At 43.1% G+C, this 14,574-nt stretch overlaps 1 protein-coding gene across 2 annotated transcripts in view; it reads left to right on the forward strand.

Moving 5' to 3' along the window:
* XRCC6 (X-ray repair cross complementing 6) overlaps nt 1-14,574 on the forward strand; it is a 153,390-nt gene that overhangs the window by 14,243 nt on the left and 124,573 nt on the right. For both annotated transcript variants that reach the window (XM_069231263.1, XM_069231262.1), the window contains exon 2: nt 13,864-13,957. In XM_069231263.1, the coding sequence (XP_069087364.1) occupies nt 13,879-13,957 (79 nt within the window). In that variant the 5' untranslated portion in view covers nt 13,864-13,878. The remainder of the gene's footprint in view (nt 1-13,863; nt 13,958-14,574) is intronic.

Raw genomic sequence — 14,574 nt, forward strand, 5'->3', positions numbered from 1 at the left:
CACACACCAATGTCCAGTGTGGAGATCGTCATGCCACACACCAATATCCGTACCAGAACCGCCATGGCAAAGCACCGCTGAACAGTCCATAGGCAGCCATGGCAAAGCATCGCTGAACAAGGCCAAGACCGCCATGGTGAAGACCGCTGAACAGGGCAAAGGCCGCCATGTCAAAGCACCGCTGAACAGTCCATAGGCAGCCATGGCAAAGCACCGCTGAACAAGGCCAAGACCGCCATGGTGAAGACCGCTGAACAGGGCAAAGACCGCCACGTCAAAGCACCGCTGAACAGTCCATAGGCAGCCATGGCAAAGCACCGCTGAACAAGGCCAAGACCGCCATGGTTAAGACCGCTGAACAGGGCAAAGACCGCTATGGCAAAGCACAGCTGAACAGTCCATAGGCAGCCATGGCAAAGCATCGCTGAACAAGGCCAAGACCGCCATGGTGAAGACCGCTGAACAGGGCAAAGACCGCCATGTCAAAGCACCGCTGAACAGTCCATAGGCAGCCATGGCAAAGCACCGCTGAACAAGGCCAAGACCGCCATGGTGCAGACCGCTGAACAGGGCAAAGACCGCCATGGCAAAGCACCGTTGAACAGTCCATAGGCAGCCATGGCAAAGCACCGCTGAACAAGGCCAAGACCGCCATGGTGAAGACCGCTGAACAGGGCAAAGGCCGTGTGGGTATGAATAGTCCGGCACATCAGGCATCGTTGTCCCATGTGCAGCTGGGACTGTGACAGGACATGTACTTTCACGGGGAGACTCATCCAGTCTGGGCAACAGTCCCACCCAGTACCAGTTGAGCACTGCATCTACTTGCGAAGATGTGTCTTTGCACTCCCCGGTATGTAACAGTGGGCAACCCACCCACTGTAGAGACTTGAGAGACTGTGGCTTTGCACTCCCCAGGATTGTTCAGTGGGCAGCCCACCCACTTGTGAGACTTGAGAGACTGTGGCTTTGCACTCCCCAGGATGGCACAGTGGGCAACCCACCCACTGTATAGACTTGAGAGACTGTGGCTTTGCACTCCCCAGGATACATCAATGGGCATGGAGCCCCGTCGTGGATCTGGCTTCGCATTCATGTGGCTGTGGTGCCCCCCCTTCCCCCTGCGGTGCCTGTAGTGTTTCTATCTGATGCCCCGGCAGCGTTCTCTCGGATTTTGGTCAGGTATCTATTGTGGGCGTCGCCCATGCATTTTTGGACTGTTGGTGCACGGACATTGTTGTGTACATATCTGCACTACTTCTTGTATTGTACATTTATTTTTGACAGATTTCGTGATATATATCCGTATATTTTTTAATGAGTAGTATATTGGCACAATACAATGTTTGACCGCTATTCGCTTTGTCATTGCATTCTTCCGGGGGGATTGTGGGTTGTTCATGTGATTTATTGTGACTGCATTGGTGTGTATGTTGTACTATGCGAGGGTGGGGGTGTTTGGTGGGTGTCCCCGTAACTTTTGCCTCCCCCGTGTCGTAGGTGCACTACTCACTGGTATGTTCTGCGCGTACGTCGCTGTTGGTCGTAGATGAGCAGGAATGCAAGGGCAGGTAAGATTTGTAGTTCCGGCTCCATGGAGTCCTCGTTCCTCGTGGGATGTGTTGAGGTGAGCGTTTTCCCATAGCAAAAGCTGTTTCCGCCGTGTTTTTATCCACGGTGAATCCGCCCCGGAAAAGGTGGCGGATTGGTGTGTTGTGATAGTGTGGGCGGTACATTGTCTTCCGCCTGTCTGTTGGCGGTGACCGCAGCGCTGTTTGTCTGTACCGCCGTGGCGGGCGATGTGTTAAAGTGGTTGTCTTTGTTGGCGGTTTCCGCCAGGGTCGTAATTCCCTTTTTTTGTCCGCCGGCCTGTTTGCGGTATTACCGCAGCTTTAACACCGTCCGCCAGGGTTGTAATGACCACCAATATGTTCAACATCTTTTATTAAAAATATGGATTCCTTGATGAATAGCAGTCAAGATTTACAGTATTCACGCTCTCTACCTTTAATGGCTCATTGCAAGGGCTACTGTGCAAAGTGTTGCCCATACTATACTACACACTCAGGTATTTTTTTCACACACATAAGACACACCTCTGTTTGATATTAAGCAGCTGTAGCCTAATTAATTTTATGTCAAGTCAGTCGGCTAGCATTATGCATGTTCAAAGCTTCTCATAGCATGGCTTGGAACATGTTTCACAACGTTAAAATATAATTTTCTAAAGCTATCAAAATTTGACCAGTCTGCTACTTTTAACAAATCTTTTAAACGTCCACCAAACATAACTTGCCATTGCACCCCTTGTCGAATGAGCTGTAAATTTAGTCAAATCAACACCTGTTTCCTTCATTACTGACTTCAACCATTGATCAATTGTGGAAGCCGAAACCCCTTTATAAGGTTTAACATAAGAAATAAGTAATTGGTACTCTCCTGTGTATCTCTTATCCAGCACTCTAGTCTTATATTCCTTCAAACACCGCACAACTCATAATTTTAGACTGTCATAAAAAATTGGATAAAATACAGAATTAGATATAGGGCCATATTTACAAGAAATTGGTGCATCACTATTGATGCGCACTTTTCTTGCGGCCTCCTTGCATCCCCTAACGCCACCATGGCGCATGTTGGGGGCAAAAGCGTCATTTTTTTGATGCTATTGTAATTGTATACTGGATTAGCGCCAACAAAAATTACGCTAATCCAGTATAGTGTTAAGAGGCCCACTGAGGGGGCGCAAGGGCCTTGTATATCTGGCACATAGTTTTTATTCTCTTTCCAGTTTCAAAAAGTACACCAAGTGGTTGATAAAATCTCTTAGCAACTTTCAATGCTTGTACAACAGATACCATGTTAATCGAAATTAGACATAACAAGGTTGCTAGTTTCCAAGACAACTCCTGTATTTCTAAATACTTATTGCTTGGGCAATTCTGAAACAATTTCAAAACTACAGTAACACCCCACAAAGTTTGATATCTTTACTTTGGAGTTCGTTTAAGCCTAATTCCTTTCATTACTTTGCAAACCAAAGGACTCCTACCAATGGACATTCTTTGTATTAAACAATATTCTGGCGCTATTGTTGATCTATAACAGTTAACCGTTTTATAAGACAAACCCTTTTGGAAAAAGATCAGCTAAAACAATTAGCCACCTCTGCTTCATCTGCTTGTATGGAATCCAAATCCTTTTCCTCACACCAACATACCCAGACTGATCATGCGCTTCTTTATCTTCTCCTGGCACCTGGTGCCCAAGATTCATTGAGTAAATCTGAAGCTGTTCCCAAAAGACCTGAGAATCTTCATGAATACCTGATATTCTCCATACTAGAAGGTTGAGTAAACCCTCTTGAACTAAAGGATGTTCCCATTACTGTAGTCCCGTCAGCAGCCCTTCGCATGACATTATTAAATACAGAATCTCAACTGCCATTTCCAACAGTGTGGGAAACCAGGATTGCGTTTTCCAGAATGTGGTCAGTAAAACAATTTGACACTCCTGTCTTTTCACCTGAACCAACACTCTGCATTACTGAAAAATATGGAAAGGCATAACAGTTCAGAACTACTCCAATCCTGAGTGATTGATTGAGTAACTGCATCTATCGCTATTGCACCTGGGTCTGGTCACCAACTTGTATATGTGTCTAACTGATAAGTTAGTCTGGAAGCAAAAAGATTTACTCCAAAAGGACCCCATGCTATTTGAATCTTCTGAAATAGATCAACCCTCGACTTCCAATCGCTGAAATCTCTCAGATTTTTCAAATTCCAATCTGCTGTTACATTGAAAACTCCTGGAAAATATTCTGTTTGTGATGTTATATTGTGCTTCAAACAATATTCCCACATATCTTGTGCAAAATCTGAAATTTTCTTTGCCCTCGTTCCTCCTAACTTGTTGATATAAGTTACCGTCTAAATAATGTCCATCCTTAAAAGTACAACATGACCTTTGAATTGATTCTTGAAACTCCGAATGGCAAACAAACCTGCTCTCTACTCTAAACAGTTTATGTGTTGCAGTCTTTCCTCTGCATTTTACAAACCTCCAGTTTCCTGCCCTAAGCAACAGGCTCCCTAACCCAAGTTGCTTGCATCTGTTTCCGGAATGAAATCTGCTTTCTTCACAAAAATTGCTCTTCCATTCCATGCCTCCAAATTTCCCTTCCACCACTCTCATTCTAGTCTTGCTTCCCGATCCAGTTCTATTTTGTCTACCTACCAAAGACAGACTTTTTATCTAACCTTTGAAGTGCTCGATAATGTAATGGACCTAAAAAAATTGCTTGTATCGAAGAAGATAACAGACCAATAGTTTGAGCTAGTTCTCTCAACTGAACATTGTTCCTCCTCAATAATGAAGATAAAGCCTTGTTTTATCTTTATCTTCTTATCAGGTAACTGTAATCAACGCATCTGTGTGTTCACCATAAAACCCCAAAACTCCAGTCGCTAGGATGGTATCAAAACTGACTTTTCTAGATTTACTAAGAAACCTAGATATTCCAACAAATTCGATACTGTCGTCATCTGTTGTTTTAAATCGTTCACACACTTTCCCAGTAACAGAAAGTCATCCATGTAGATTAACAATCGAATACCCCTCTGTATCAGATATCCTACTACCGGTTTCAAAACTTTAGTGAAACACCAAGGGGCTGCCGATAAGCTAAATGGAAGAAACAAAAACTGATACATTATTCCTTTCTGTCTGAATCTCAGGAATCTTTGACTTTCTCCCCCCATGGGAATCGTGAAATAGGCATCATTGAGATCCTTTTTCATCTACCAATCTCCCTCCTGAAGTGGATCCTGCAATAAATTAATGCCCCCCAATTTAAAATGTCTGTAAATTATGAATTGATTTAATTCTCACAAATGTATTACTGACCTCCACCTTTTCTCCTTCTTTTGTACTTGGAAAATATTACACACAAATCCTTTTTTCTTCTGAAAATACCAATTTTGGTATCACTCCCTTTTCTAACATTTATTCTATCTCTTCCATGACAATGGCCTCCAATTTTGCTTGGTACACCAAGTGCTTCAGTTCCTTTTCTTGATAAGGTATGTTTAAAAACTATTTGATAACCTCAAACTGCCTACAACACCCATGCATCCCTTGTGATATCTCTCCAACAATTTTGAAATAACCTTAATCTTCCTCCCACTCTTTTTGGGAGAAAACCAGAAAACGTCTTCATACTCACCTTGTGAAGCACTGGCAGATTGTACAAGTTCTCTGTTGGACCGATACCTCCCTGATCTTCCCCTTTGGGGATAGAACCCCTGGTTTCCTCTGTTACTCCCTTGGTATCCATTGCAATTATTTCCAGAGTATTGGGAATTATAATTTGCCCGGCTGGAAGGTTGCCCTCTCCTTCCAGCCCGCCCGGAAAATGTATTATTCCTGTTAAAAACTCTGCCCTCGTTGAATTAGGGCTTTATCTAGGCTGGTGAAAGTCTGCACATATTTACCTGAAGAATTTACCATGTCTTCTCCGAACAAAAGGCCTTTTGGATTCTCACTCAGTTCTTTTTTTTTTGTCAGATCACCCAACTTTGGGTTAATACACATTAAAACTGATTTCCTCCTTTCCACCAACAATCCCCCATAGGCATTCCCTAAAAAACAATTTTTGCATAGGCACCAACCTCTAAGTAAATGTATATTCATATCTGTGCCTTTCATGTAAGCCTTTTCAGTGAGATCAAACATTCGTGCTTATGGTCCCAAAACATCTAATTGCATTGCTTGAGAGATCTTTCTAATCCTTTTCTGGGATCCCGTCCCATTTTAAACATGTAAGTAATTAATTCTGGATCCACGTTGGAAGTCATAGTATCTTTTTCGTCTATAATTGGCCTTGAGCAATAATATTGCGTTCACCCTTCTCCAAAGGCCTTCTGATGCAGTGAAAAATATATTCTGCAACATGGTCCAAAGGCCACCAATCGTTACCCCTAGGATGCCTTATATCACTGGGATCAAATAAGCATTAACCCATTGGAGCTCTAATCTTTTTTAATCCCTCAGATCTTTCCTCTTAAGAGGTTTTCAAATTCCTCATCAACATTATCATCATAAGATAAATCCAGAATATATTCATCCAAATTGGATAACTTTTCTTTTATCTCCATCTCATCAGATGAGAAATTATCTGCAGTGTGTAGCTGCCTTTGCTGCGTACAGCTTTGGAAACCATCCCCTTTTGAGTTGCTTAGAACTCCTTTCTTTTTAGAGGACACCTCAATGTGCTTTTTTTTCAAACATTTACCTCTTGGGCTCCTATGCCCTTCCCCACTGTCTGACAAAGAAAAATATTCTCTCTCATTTAGAGTTCTCGTTTCTTTTTTCATCCAAAATTTCCTTTACCGAATTCTGCACCACTGCACTGATCTCCTCAGAAATCATTTTCCTTATTACGGATTCCTAAGATCTTACCTCAGAACTCTCTTCTTCCATGCTGCCAATCAGTATTTTTTTTATAATACTCACAAGCACAAAAATTAATACTATCAATGTTAAAATTAGTAATTATATACAATAATTTACTGTGGGTACTGCAAAACAATGGAAAGTGGTTGTTGAATTTCCTCACGCAAGCGCGTCTCTGAGCTGAAATGTCTATGGCATGAAACCACTGTTGACTCAAACTCCAATGCCCTTGATCGAGTTGGCGAAGTGTCACAATATGACCAACACAAAAAGGATCCTCAGCTGCTGTGCCGAGTTCACAGGGCCCATAACATAAGCGGCATAACTCAATATTATTGAGGTAACATCAGAAAGCATCTAAAATGCGAAATCCGCAAATAGAGATTTATATTAATAATATTCTAAGCATAAAAAATACAAATCAGATCGTTGAGATAAAGGTTAAAACATAATCTTACACAAAAATGACAAAATAAACCTTACAAATAGTTTTTACACGCAAATAAAAAACCCTAAATATAATTTAGTTGTATCCATACGTTAGATTAGGTATAAGACTATTGATATACATTAACTACATAAAGAAGCTTTAAAAATAACATCAAATTAACCCCTTCGCTGCCAGTCAGTGACAGAAATGGGTGTGAAACCAATGCTGGATCCCAGAAACCTAAACATTTCTGAAAAGTAGACAAACTTCGGAATTCAGCAATTGGTAATTTGTGTAGATCCTACAAGGGTTTCCTACAGAAAATAACAACTGAAATAAAAAAAAGAAGTTGAAATTGAGGTGAAGGTAACAGCCATTTTTCTCTACGTTTTACTCTGTAACCTTTTTCTGCAATGTCAGATTTTTTAAAGCAACATACCGTTATGTCCGCTGGACTCTTCTGGTTGCGGGGGTATATAGGGCTTGTAGGTTCATCAAGAACCCTAGGTACCTAGAGCCAATAAATGAGCTGTACCTTGCAGTGGGTTTTCATTCTATACCAGATATACAGCAATTCATTTGCTGAAATATAAAGAGTGAAAAATAGGTATCAATAAAACCTTTGTGTTTCCAAAATGAGCACAAAATAAGGTGTTGAGGAGCAGTGGTTATTTGCACATCTCTGAATTCTGGGATGCCCATGCTAGCATGTGAATTACAGGGCATTTCTCAAATAGACATCTTTTTTCACACTGTCTTATATTTGGAAGAAAAAAATGTAGAGAAAGACAAGGGGCAATAACACTTGTTTTGCTATTCTGTGTTCCCCCAAGTCTCCCGATAAAAATGATACCTCACTTGTGTGGGTAGGCCTAGTGCCTGTGACAGGAAATGCCCCAAAACACAACGTGGGCACATCACATTTCCCAAAGAAAAAAGGTGTTTTTTGCAAAGTGCCAACCTGTGAATTTTGGCCTCTAGCTCAGCCGGCACCTAGGGAAACCTACCAAACCTGTGCATTTTTAAAAACTAGACACCTGGGGGAATCCAAGATGGGGTGACTTGTGGGGATCTCACCAGGTTCTGTTACCCAGAATCCTTGGCAAACCTCAAAATTTGGCTAAAAAACACTTTTGCGTCACATTTCGGTGACAGAAAGTTCTGGAATCTGAGAGGAGCCACAAATTTCCTTCCAACCAGCGTCCCCACAAGTCTCCTGATAGAAATGGTACCTCACTTGTGTGGGTAGGCCTTGTGCTCGCAACAGGAAATGCCCCAAAACACTATCTGGACACATCAAAATTATCAAATACAAAACTACCTGTTTTTGCAGGGGGTGGCATCTGCGTTTTTGGTCCTGGGCTCAGCAGCCATCTAGGGAAACCTACCAAACCAAGACATTTCCGAAAACTAGACACCCGAGGGAGTCCAGGGAGGTGTGACTTGCGTGGATCCCCCAATGTTTTCTTACCCAGAATCCTCAGCAAACCTCAAATTTAGCTAAAAAATCACATTTTCCCCACATTTCTGTGTGGGATCACCGCACCGGGACAAATTTCCTACCACCCAACATTCCCCTCAGTCTCCTGGTAAAAATGATACCTCACTTGTGTAGGTGGGCCAAGTGCTTGTGAGAGGGAAGAGCCAAAAACATGTTGAAATTGAGGGGGAACCAAAGTGGTTCCAAAAGGGCAGTTTAAAAAAAAAAAAAAAAAAAAACATTTTTAGGCCGACAAGTGCAGCAGAATTTTTATCGGTATAGATGAGACAATGCTGGGTGGTAGGAATTTTGTGGATTCCTGCAGATTCCGGAAGGTTCCATCACAAAAATGTGGGAAAAATGTGTGCTTTCCAGCAAAGTTGCAGGTTTGCAGGGCATTGTGGGTAAGGAAATGGTGTGGGGTGCATGTGGAGCACAAAACCCTGGAATCAACCAGATGTTTAGTTTTCAGATGTGTCTGGGTCTTGTGGATTTTTTTACATGGCAGCGTCCCAAAGTAAAAAAAAAAAAAAAAAGTGCAGCCCTTACCATTCCAAGTGAGACGATTTTGAGAGTTACCAAGCTCTCATGGCCCAAATGTAAAACAAAAATAATCAAACGTCCTCTTGCTTGCCATGGGATAAGATGTTTTAGTGTGCGGAGGAGAGCTGAAAGACTGTTAGCTCCTTCAGTTCGGGTGGGGGCATAACCAGGCCCATACTGGTTGGTAGCCACCATACCACTATTTTCTTTTATTTTTTTTATTCCCTGGCATCTAGTAGACTTTCTGTCCCCCCGGGGTGTGGATCGGGGGTAATTGCCCACTGGTGGGCAGAACATCTTTGGCCCCATTTATTTGGGGTGTGGGTATGGCCATAGCCCTAACCTCTTATTTTGAAAAAAAAAATTCTTCCCTGGTCTCTGGTGGACTTTCATGGGCCTTCCAAAAATAGGCCAATCTACCCCCAAGGGGGGCAGTTGTGGCCAACAGTAATGTGCCCCCATGGGGAGCGACCCTTGCCCAAGGGGCTGCCCCCACCAAACAAAACACACACCTTCACACACCAATCCATGGTGTCTAGAGGTTTCTGCCCCCCTCTCGGGGCAGATTGGCCTAACAAAAATAGGCTGAGCTTCCCCCAAGGGGGGCAGAAATGGCCTAAATACAATTTGCCCCCCAGGGTAGCGATCCTTGTCTAAGGGGTCACTCCCCATACATAAAAACATAAAGTAAATAAAAAAATAAAAAATTCCCTGGTGTCTTGTGGTATCTGCCCCCAAGGGGGGCTGAAATGGCCTAAAAATAATTTGGCCTCCCCAGGAGCGACCCTTGCCTAAGGGGTCGCTCCCCACACATAAAAAGAAAATAAACACACAAAAAATTATCCCTGGTGTCTAGTGGTTTTCTGCCCCCCTTCGGGGCAGATAGGCCTAATTATATTAGGCCGATCTGCCCCTGAGGGGGCAGAAATGGCCTAAAAATAATTGGTCCCCCTCGAGAGCGGCCCTTGCCTAAGGGGTCATTCCCCAAACATTAAAAAAATACAAATAAACAAAAAAGAATTATCCCTGGTATCTAGTGGTTTTCTGCCCCACCTGGGGACAGATCAGCCTAATATTAGGCCGATCTGCCCCCGGGGGTGGGGGGGGGGCTGAAATGACCTACAAATCATTTGCTCCCCCGGGGAGCGGCCCTTGCCCATGGGGCCGCTCTCCTTACTAAAATTTACAAACAAACAAAAAATCCTTGGTGTCTAGTGGGCATTTCTGCGATCGGGCAGCAGAAATGCTGTGAGAGACAAGAAAGGAAAGGTCTTTTCTTTCCTTTCTTGTCTCTTTTGCCCCACCTCCTGGTCAGAAGAGAAATGCAAAAGCATTTCTCTTCCGGGATCGCGCTGGAAGCTTACGCAAATCGCTCACTGACGTCATCAGACCTCACTGAGGGGGTAGGGGGTGAAAGGGGAAGCGATTCCCCTTTCATCCCTGACAGAGGGGTGTGGGTAGGGGTCCCACGGGGAGCGCTAGCGCTTCCCCTGTTGGCCCGGTGCAGGACGAGCTGGTCTCATCTCAGGCACACGGCAACCGTGTGCCTGTACAAGACCAGCTCGTCCCGGGCATGGGAGGGGTTAAACAACCCATCTCAATCAAAATACATATGTACTTATCTGCTCAGAAGCCGAAAATAAAACAGGAAGGAAATGGAGAATGAGCTGCTTTTATGGACTGAACATTCTTAAGTTAGTGTTTTCAGTGTTCTACAGGGAGTGCAGAATTATTAGGCAAATGAGTATTTTGACCACATCATCCTCTTTATGCATGTTGTCTTACTCCAAGCTGTATAGGCTTGAAAGCCTACTACCAATTAAGCATATTAGGTGATGTGCATCTCTGTAATGAGAAGGGGTGTGGTCTAATGACATCAACACCCTATATCAGGTGTGCATAATTATTAGGCAACTTCCTTTCCTTTGGCAAAATGGGTCAAAAGAAGGACTTTACAGGCTCCGAAAAGTCAAAAATAGTGAGATATCTTGCAGAGGGATGCAGCACTCTTAAAATTGCAAAGCTTCTGAAGCGTGATCATCGAACAATCAAGCGTTTCATTCAAAATAGTCAACAGGGTCGCAAGAAGCGTGTGGAAAAACCAAGGCGCAAAATAACTGCCCATGAACTGAGAAAAGTCAAGCGTGCAGCTGCCACGATGCCACTTGCCACCAGTTTGGCCATATTTCAGAGCTGCAACATCACTGGAGTGCCCAAAAGCACAAGGTGTGCAATACTCAGAGACATGGCCAAGGTAAGAAAGGCTGAAAGACGACCACCACTGAACAAGACACACAAGCTGAAACGTCAAGACTGGGCCAATAAATATCTCAAGACTGATTTTTCTAAGGTTTTATGGACTGATGAAATGAGAGTGAGTCTTGATGGGCCAGATGGATGGGCCCGTGGCTGGATTGGTAAAGGGCAGAGAGCTCCAGTCCGAGTCAGACACCAGCAAGGTGGAGGTGGAGTACTGGTTTGGGCTGGTATCATCAAAGATGAGCTTGTGGGGCCTTTTCGGGTTGAGGATGGAGTCAAGCTCAACTCCCAGTCCTACTGCCAGTTCCTGGAAGACACCTTCTTCAAGCAGTGGTACAGGAAGAAGTCTGCATCCTTCAAGAAAAACATGATTTTCATGCAGGACAATGCTCCATCACACGCGTCCAAGTACTCCACAGCGTGGCTGGCAAGAAAGGGTATAAAAGAAGGAAATCTAATGACATGGCCTCCTTGTTCACCTGATCTGAACCCCATTGAGAACCTGTGGTCCATCATTAAATGTGAGATTTACAAGGAGGGAAAACAGTACACCTCTCTGAACAGTGTCTGGGGGGCTGTGGTTGCTGCTGCACGCAATGTTGATGGTGAGCAGATCAAAACACTGACAGAATCCATGGATGGCAGGCTTTTGAGTGTCCTTGCAAAGAAAGGTGGCTATATTGGTCACTGATTTGTTTTTGTTTTGTTTTTGAATGTCAGAAATGTATATTTGTGAATGTTGAGATGTTATATTGGTTTCACTGGTAATAATAAATAATTGAAATGGGTATATATTTTTTTGTTGTTAGGTTGCCTAATAATTATGCACAGTAATAGTCACCTGCACACACAGATATCCCCCTAACATAGCTAAAACTAAAAACAAACTAAAAACTACTTCCAAAAATATTCAGCTTTGATATTAATGAGTTTTTTGGGTTCATTGAGAACATGGTTGTTGTTCAATAATAAAATTAATCCTCAAAAATACAACTTGCCTAATAATTCTGCACTCCCTGTATTTTGGAAGCTTTTAATGGCTGCTCAGAGTGAATAAAAGATTTATGCATAATGCTAGCCTGCTCTCTTGACATAAAATTCAAAGACTACCAGCAACGCCCACTGCAGTTCTGGCCAGCCTGTAACTCAAATCTCTGTCAGTTTAAATGAATTCTCTAATTTCAGTAAAATGTACTATAAACTTCCCCATGATCTTTTACCACAATTTTGCCAAATTAAAAATATTCTGTTAGGAGGAAATCAAAGAGATGGTGCGCAAAAAATGCTGCTTTGTGTAGGCGCTGATCGGAGCTGTGACAAAGAGGGTTTAATGTGGGTCGAATGGGCTTATAAATCTCCTGTCATGTCCCACCAAAGACCTTACTGCTGACCAAAGACCTGTGCAGATGCAGTCTAGATGTCTCATTCTGGAAAGTTACCAAGAGGAATAAGCTCCAAAGATAGGGTGAATGGACCCTTCAGGTGAAACCTTGCAATCAGTCTTCTCCTGGATTTAAGGAAAGATATTGGCCCATTTGTTCAAACCATAGCTGCAATTAAGACCTTCACCTTGTTAATCGCAGGTTCAGGCTTCAGATTGCACCTGTGGAGTCAATTCTAATTTTTATTTGCGTTTGCAAGCAGAACTCTGCTATATAAAAACCTGGGACAGGCTGATGTTCTGTTCTGGTGTCTAGATCTACAGCAGAAGGGCCACGCATGACAGAAAGGATAATATGATGGAGTAGTCCACTCCTGAGTTAGAAGTGATAGAGGGTGAACACTGTATCCAAGGAGTGAAACAGGGGACCTAACTAAGGTCTAACTCTAAAGATAGCTGAGGTGACCACTGAGTCAAAGGGAAAGGAGGTACCCACCCGATGAAATGGTCGAGCGATCTAATAAGACCATCACTGACTGCTAAGTCAAAGCGAAAAGGAACCAACCTATGATCAGAAGAGCAGAGTTATTAACTTCAGGCCCAAAATTGACTAAATGATTTTTTTTTTTACAACGCAAGGAGAATAGCCATCAACGTATTCCATTTTTCTCCCGAAATGTGCCAAGTACGGGGGGGATCTGCTCTCACTCTTTGTTGAAACCCACTTCAGTTCTGTGACTTAACTACACGTTGACTCTGTCAAACCCGGCACCATCAACCAGTCCTGACTTTTTAGCCAGCAATGCTTTGCATTCGTTGACTTGCACTTTCTCTTTTAACATGCACTCAAATATACAAACATGAAATATGTTAGTCATAGTGGAAGGACCTGCTTCAAATTTACATCTCCCGTTGAAATCCATCTGGGTGCATGAGGGTCCTGTTTAACTTACCACTAAAATTCTTTTGGGTAAGTCAGATGAACTACATCAACTCCTTTTTAAATCACATTGGTGTGCTATAAACAGACTTAGGGCCTAATTTATATATTGGTGGACGGGGATACTCCGTCACTACAGTGACGGATATCCCTTCCGCCGAAATCTAAATCTCATAGGATTTAATGAGATTTAGACTTAGGCTTATGGGATGTCCTTCCCCGCTGTGACGGAGTAACCTGTCTGCCAATATCTAAATCAGGCCTTAAGTGTTTTGATGCGTAGTGAATGACTGCCTCTAACTCCCCCTTGCAGTACAATGGAACAATAGATAGTAAGGTGAACAACTTGACTGCATACTTTCTTTGTTTCACAGGTAGCTCGGGACACAATGTCTGACTGGGGGACGTACCACAAGATTGAAGGCGATGACGACGATGAGGAGGTGGATGAAGGTGGCGAAGGTGGAGGTAAGCGGGATATTCATAATGAGTGCCTCAGAGGTAAAGCACGTTGGCATTGGAGGCCTTTGAACAGCGCACAGGTTGCAGGTGCTGGCCCAAGGTTTGAAAGTTGCAAATATAGTAAATACATACAGTCTACCTTGTCTGTTCAAAAAGACTCAGCCCAGCTGTATCTCAAGCAGTTGAGGTCCAAGTCCTGCTGTCTGAACTCTGCAATTACCTTTCCTGGGGAGTGTTTTTATTTTTGACCTCTAGTTTTCAAACCATAGCTGATGCGATCTGTATATAATTTGGCAGGACAAGGGGTCGTGGACACCACTGTCTTGTTTTTCTTTTTAAACCTGTTTCAGATTTATCACTCCCTTTCCCACACCCTCCCTGCGGACCATGAGAAGAGATTTGATTGACCCTGAAGTTGGAATTGCCACTACCACATTCCGTGGACATTTGAGGAGGGCACAATTTTTTCTCTTTAGTGTTATTTTGTGGGAGTTTTACTTTGTACAAAGATAACATCAAATTGGTTTAACGATTCTAAAGCTAACTGCTTGCTTTTGAGGGCAGCCATTACTTTGGCGAAAAATTAGTTTTGTCATTTTTGAAAGTTTTGACTATAAGTGGGT

Source organism: Pleurodeles waltl, chromosome 4_2 (genome assembly GCF_031143425.1).
Source record: "Pleurodeles waltl isolate 20211129_DDA chromosome 4_2, aPleWal1.hap1.20221129, whole genome shotgun sequence".
NCBI lineage: Eukaryota > Metazoa > Chordata > Amphibia > Caudata > Salamandridae > Pleurodeles > Pleurodeles waltl.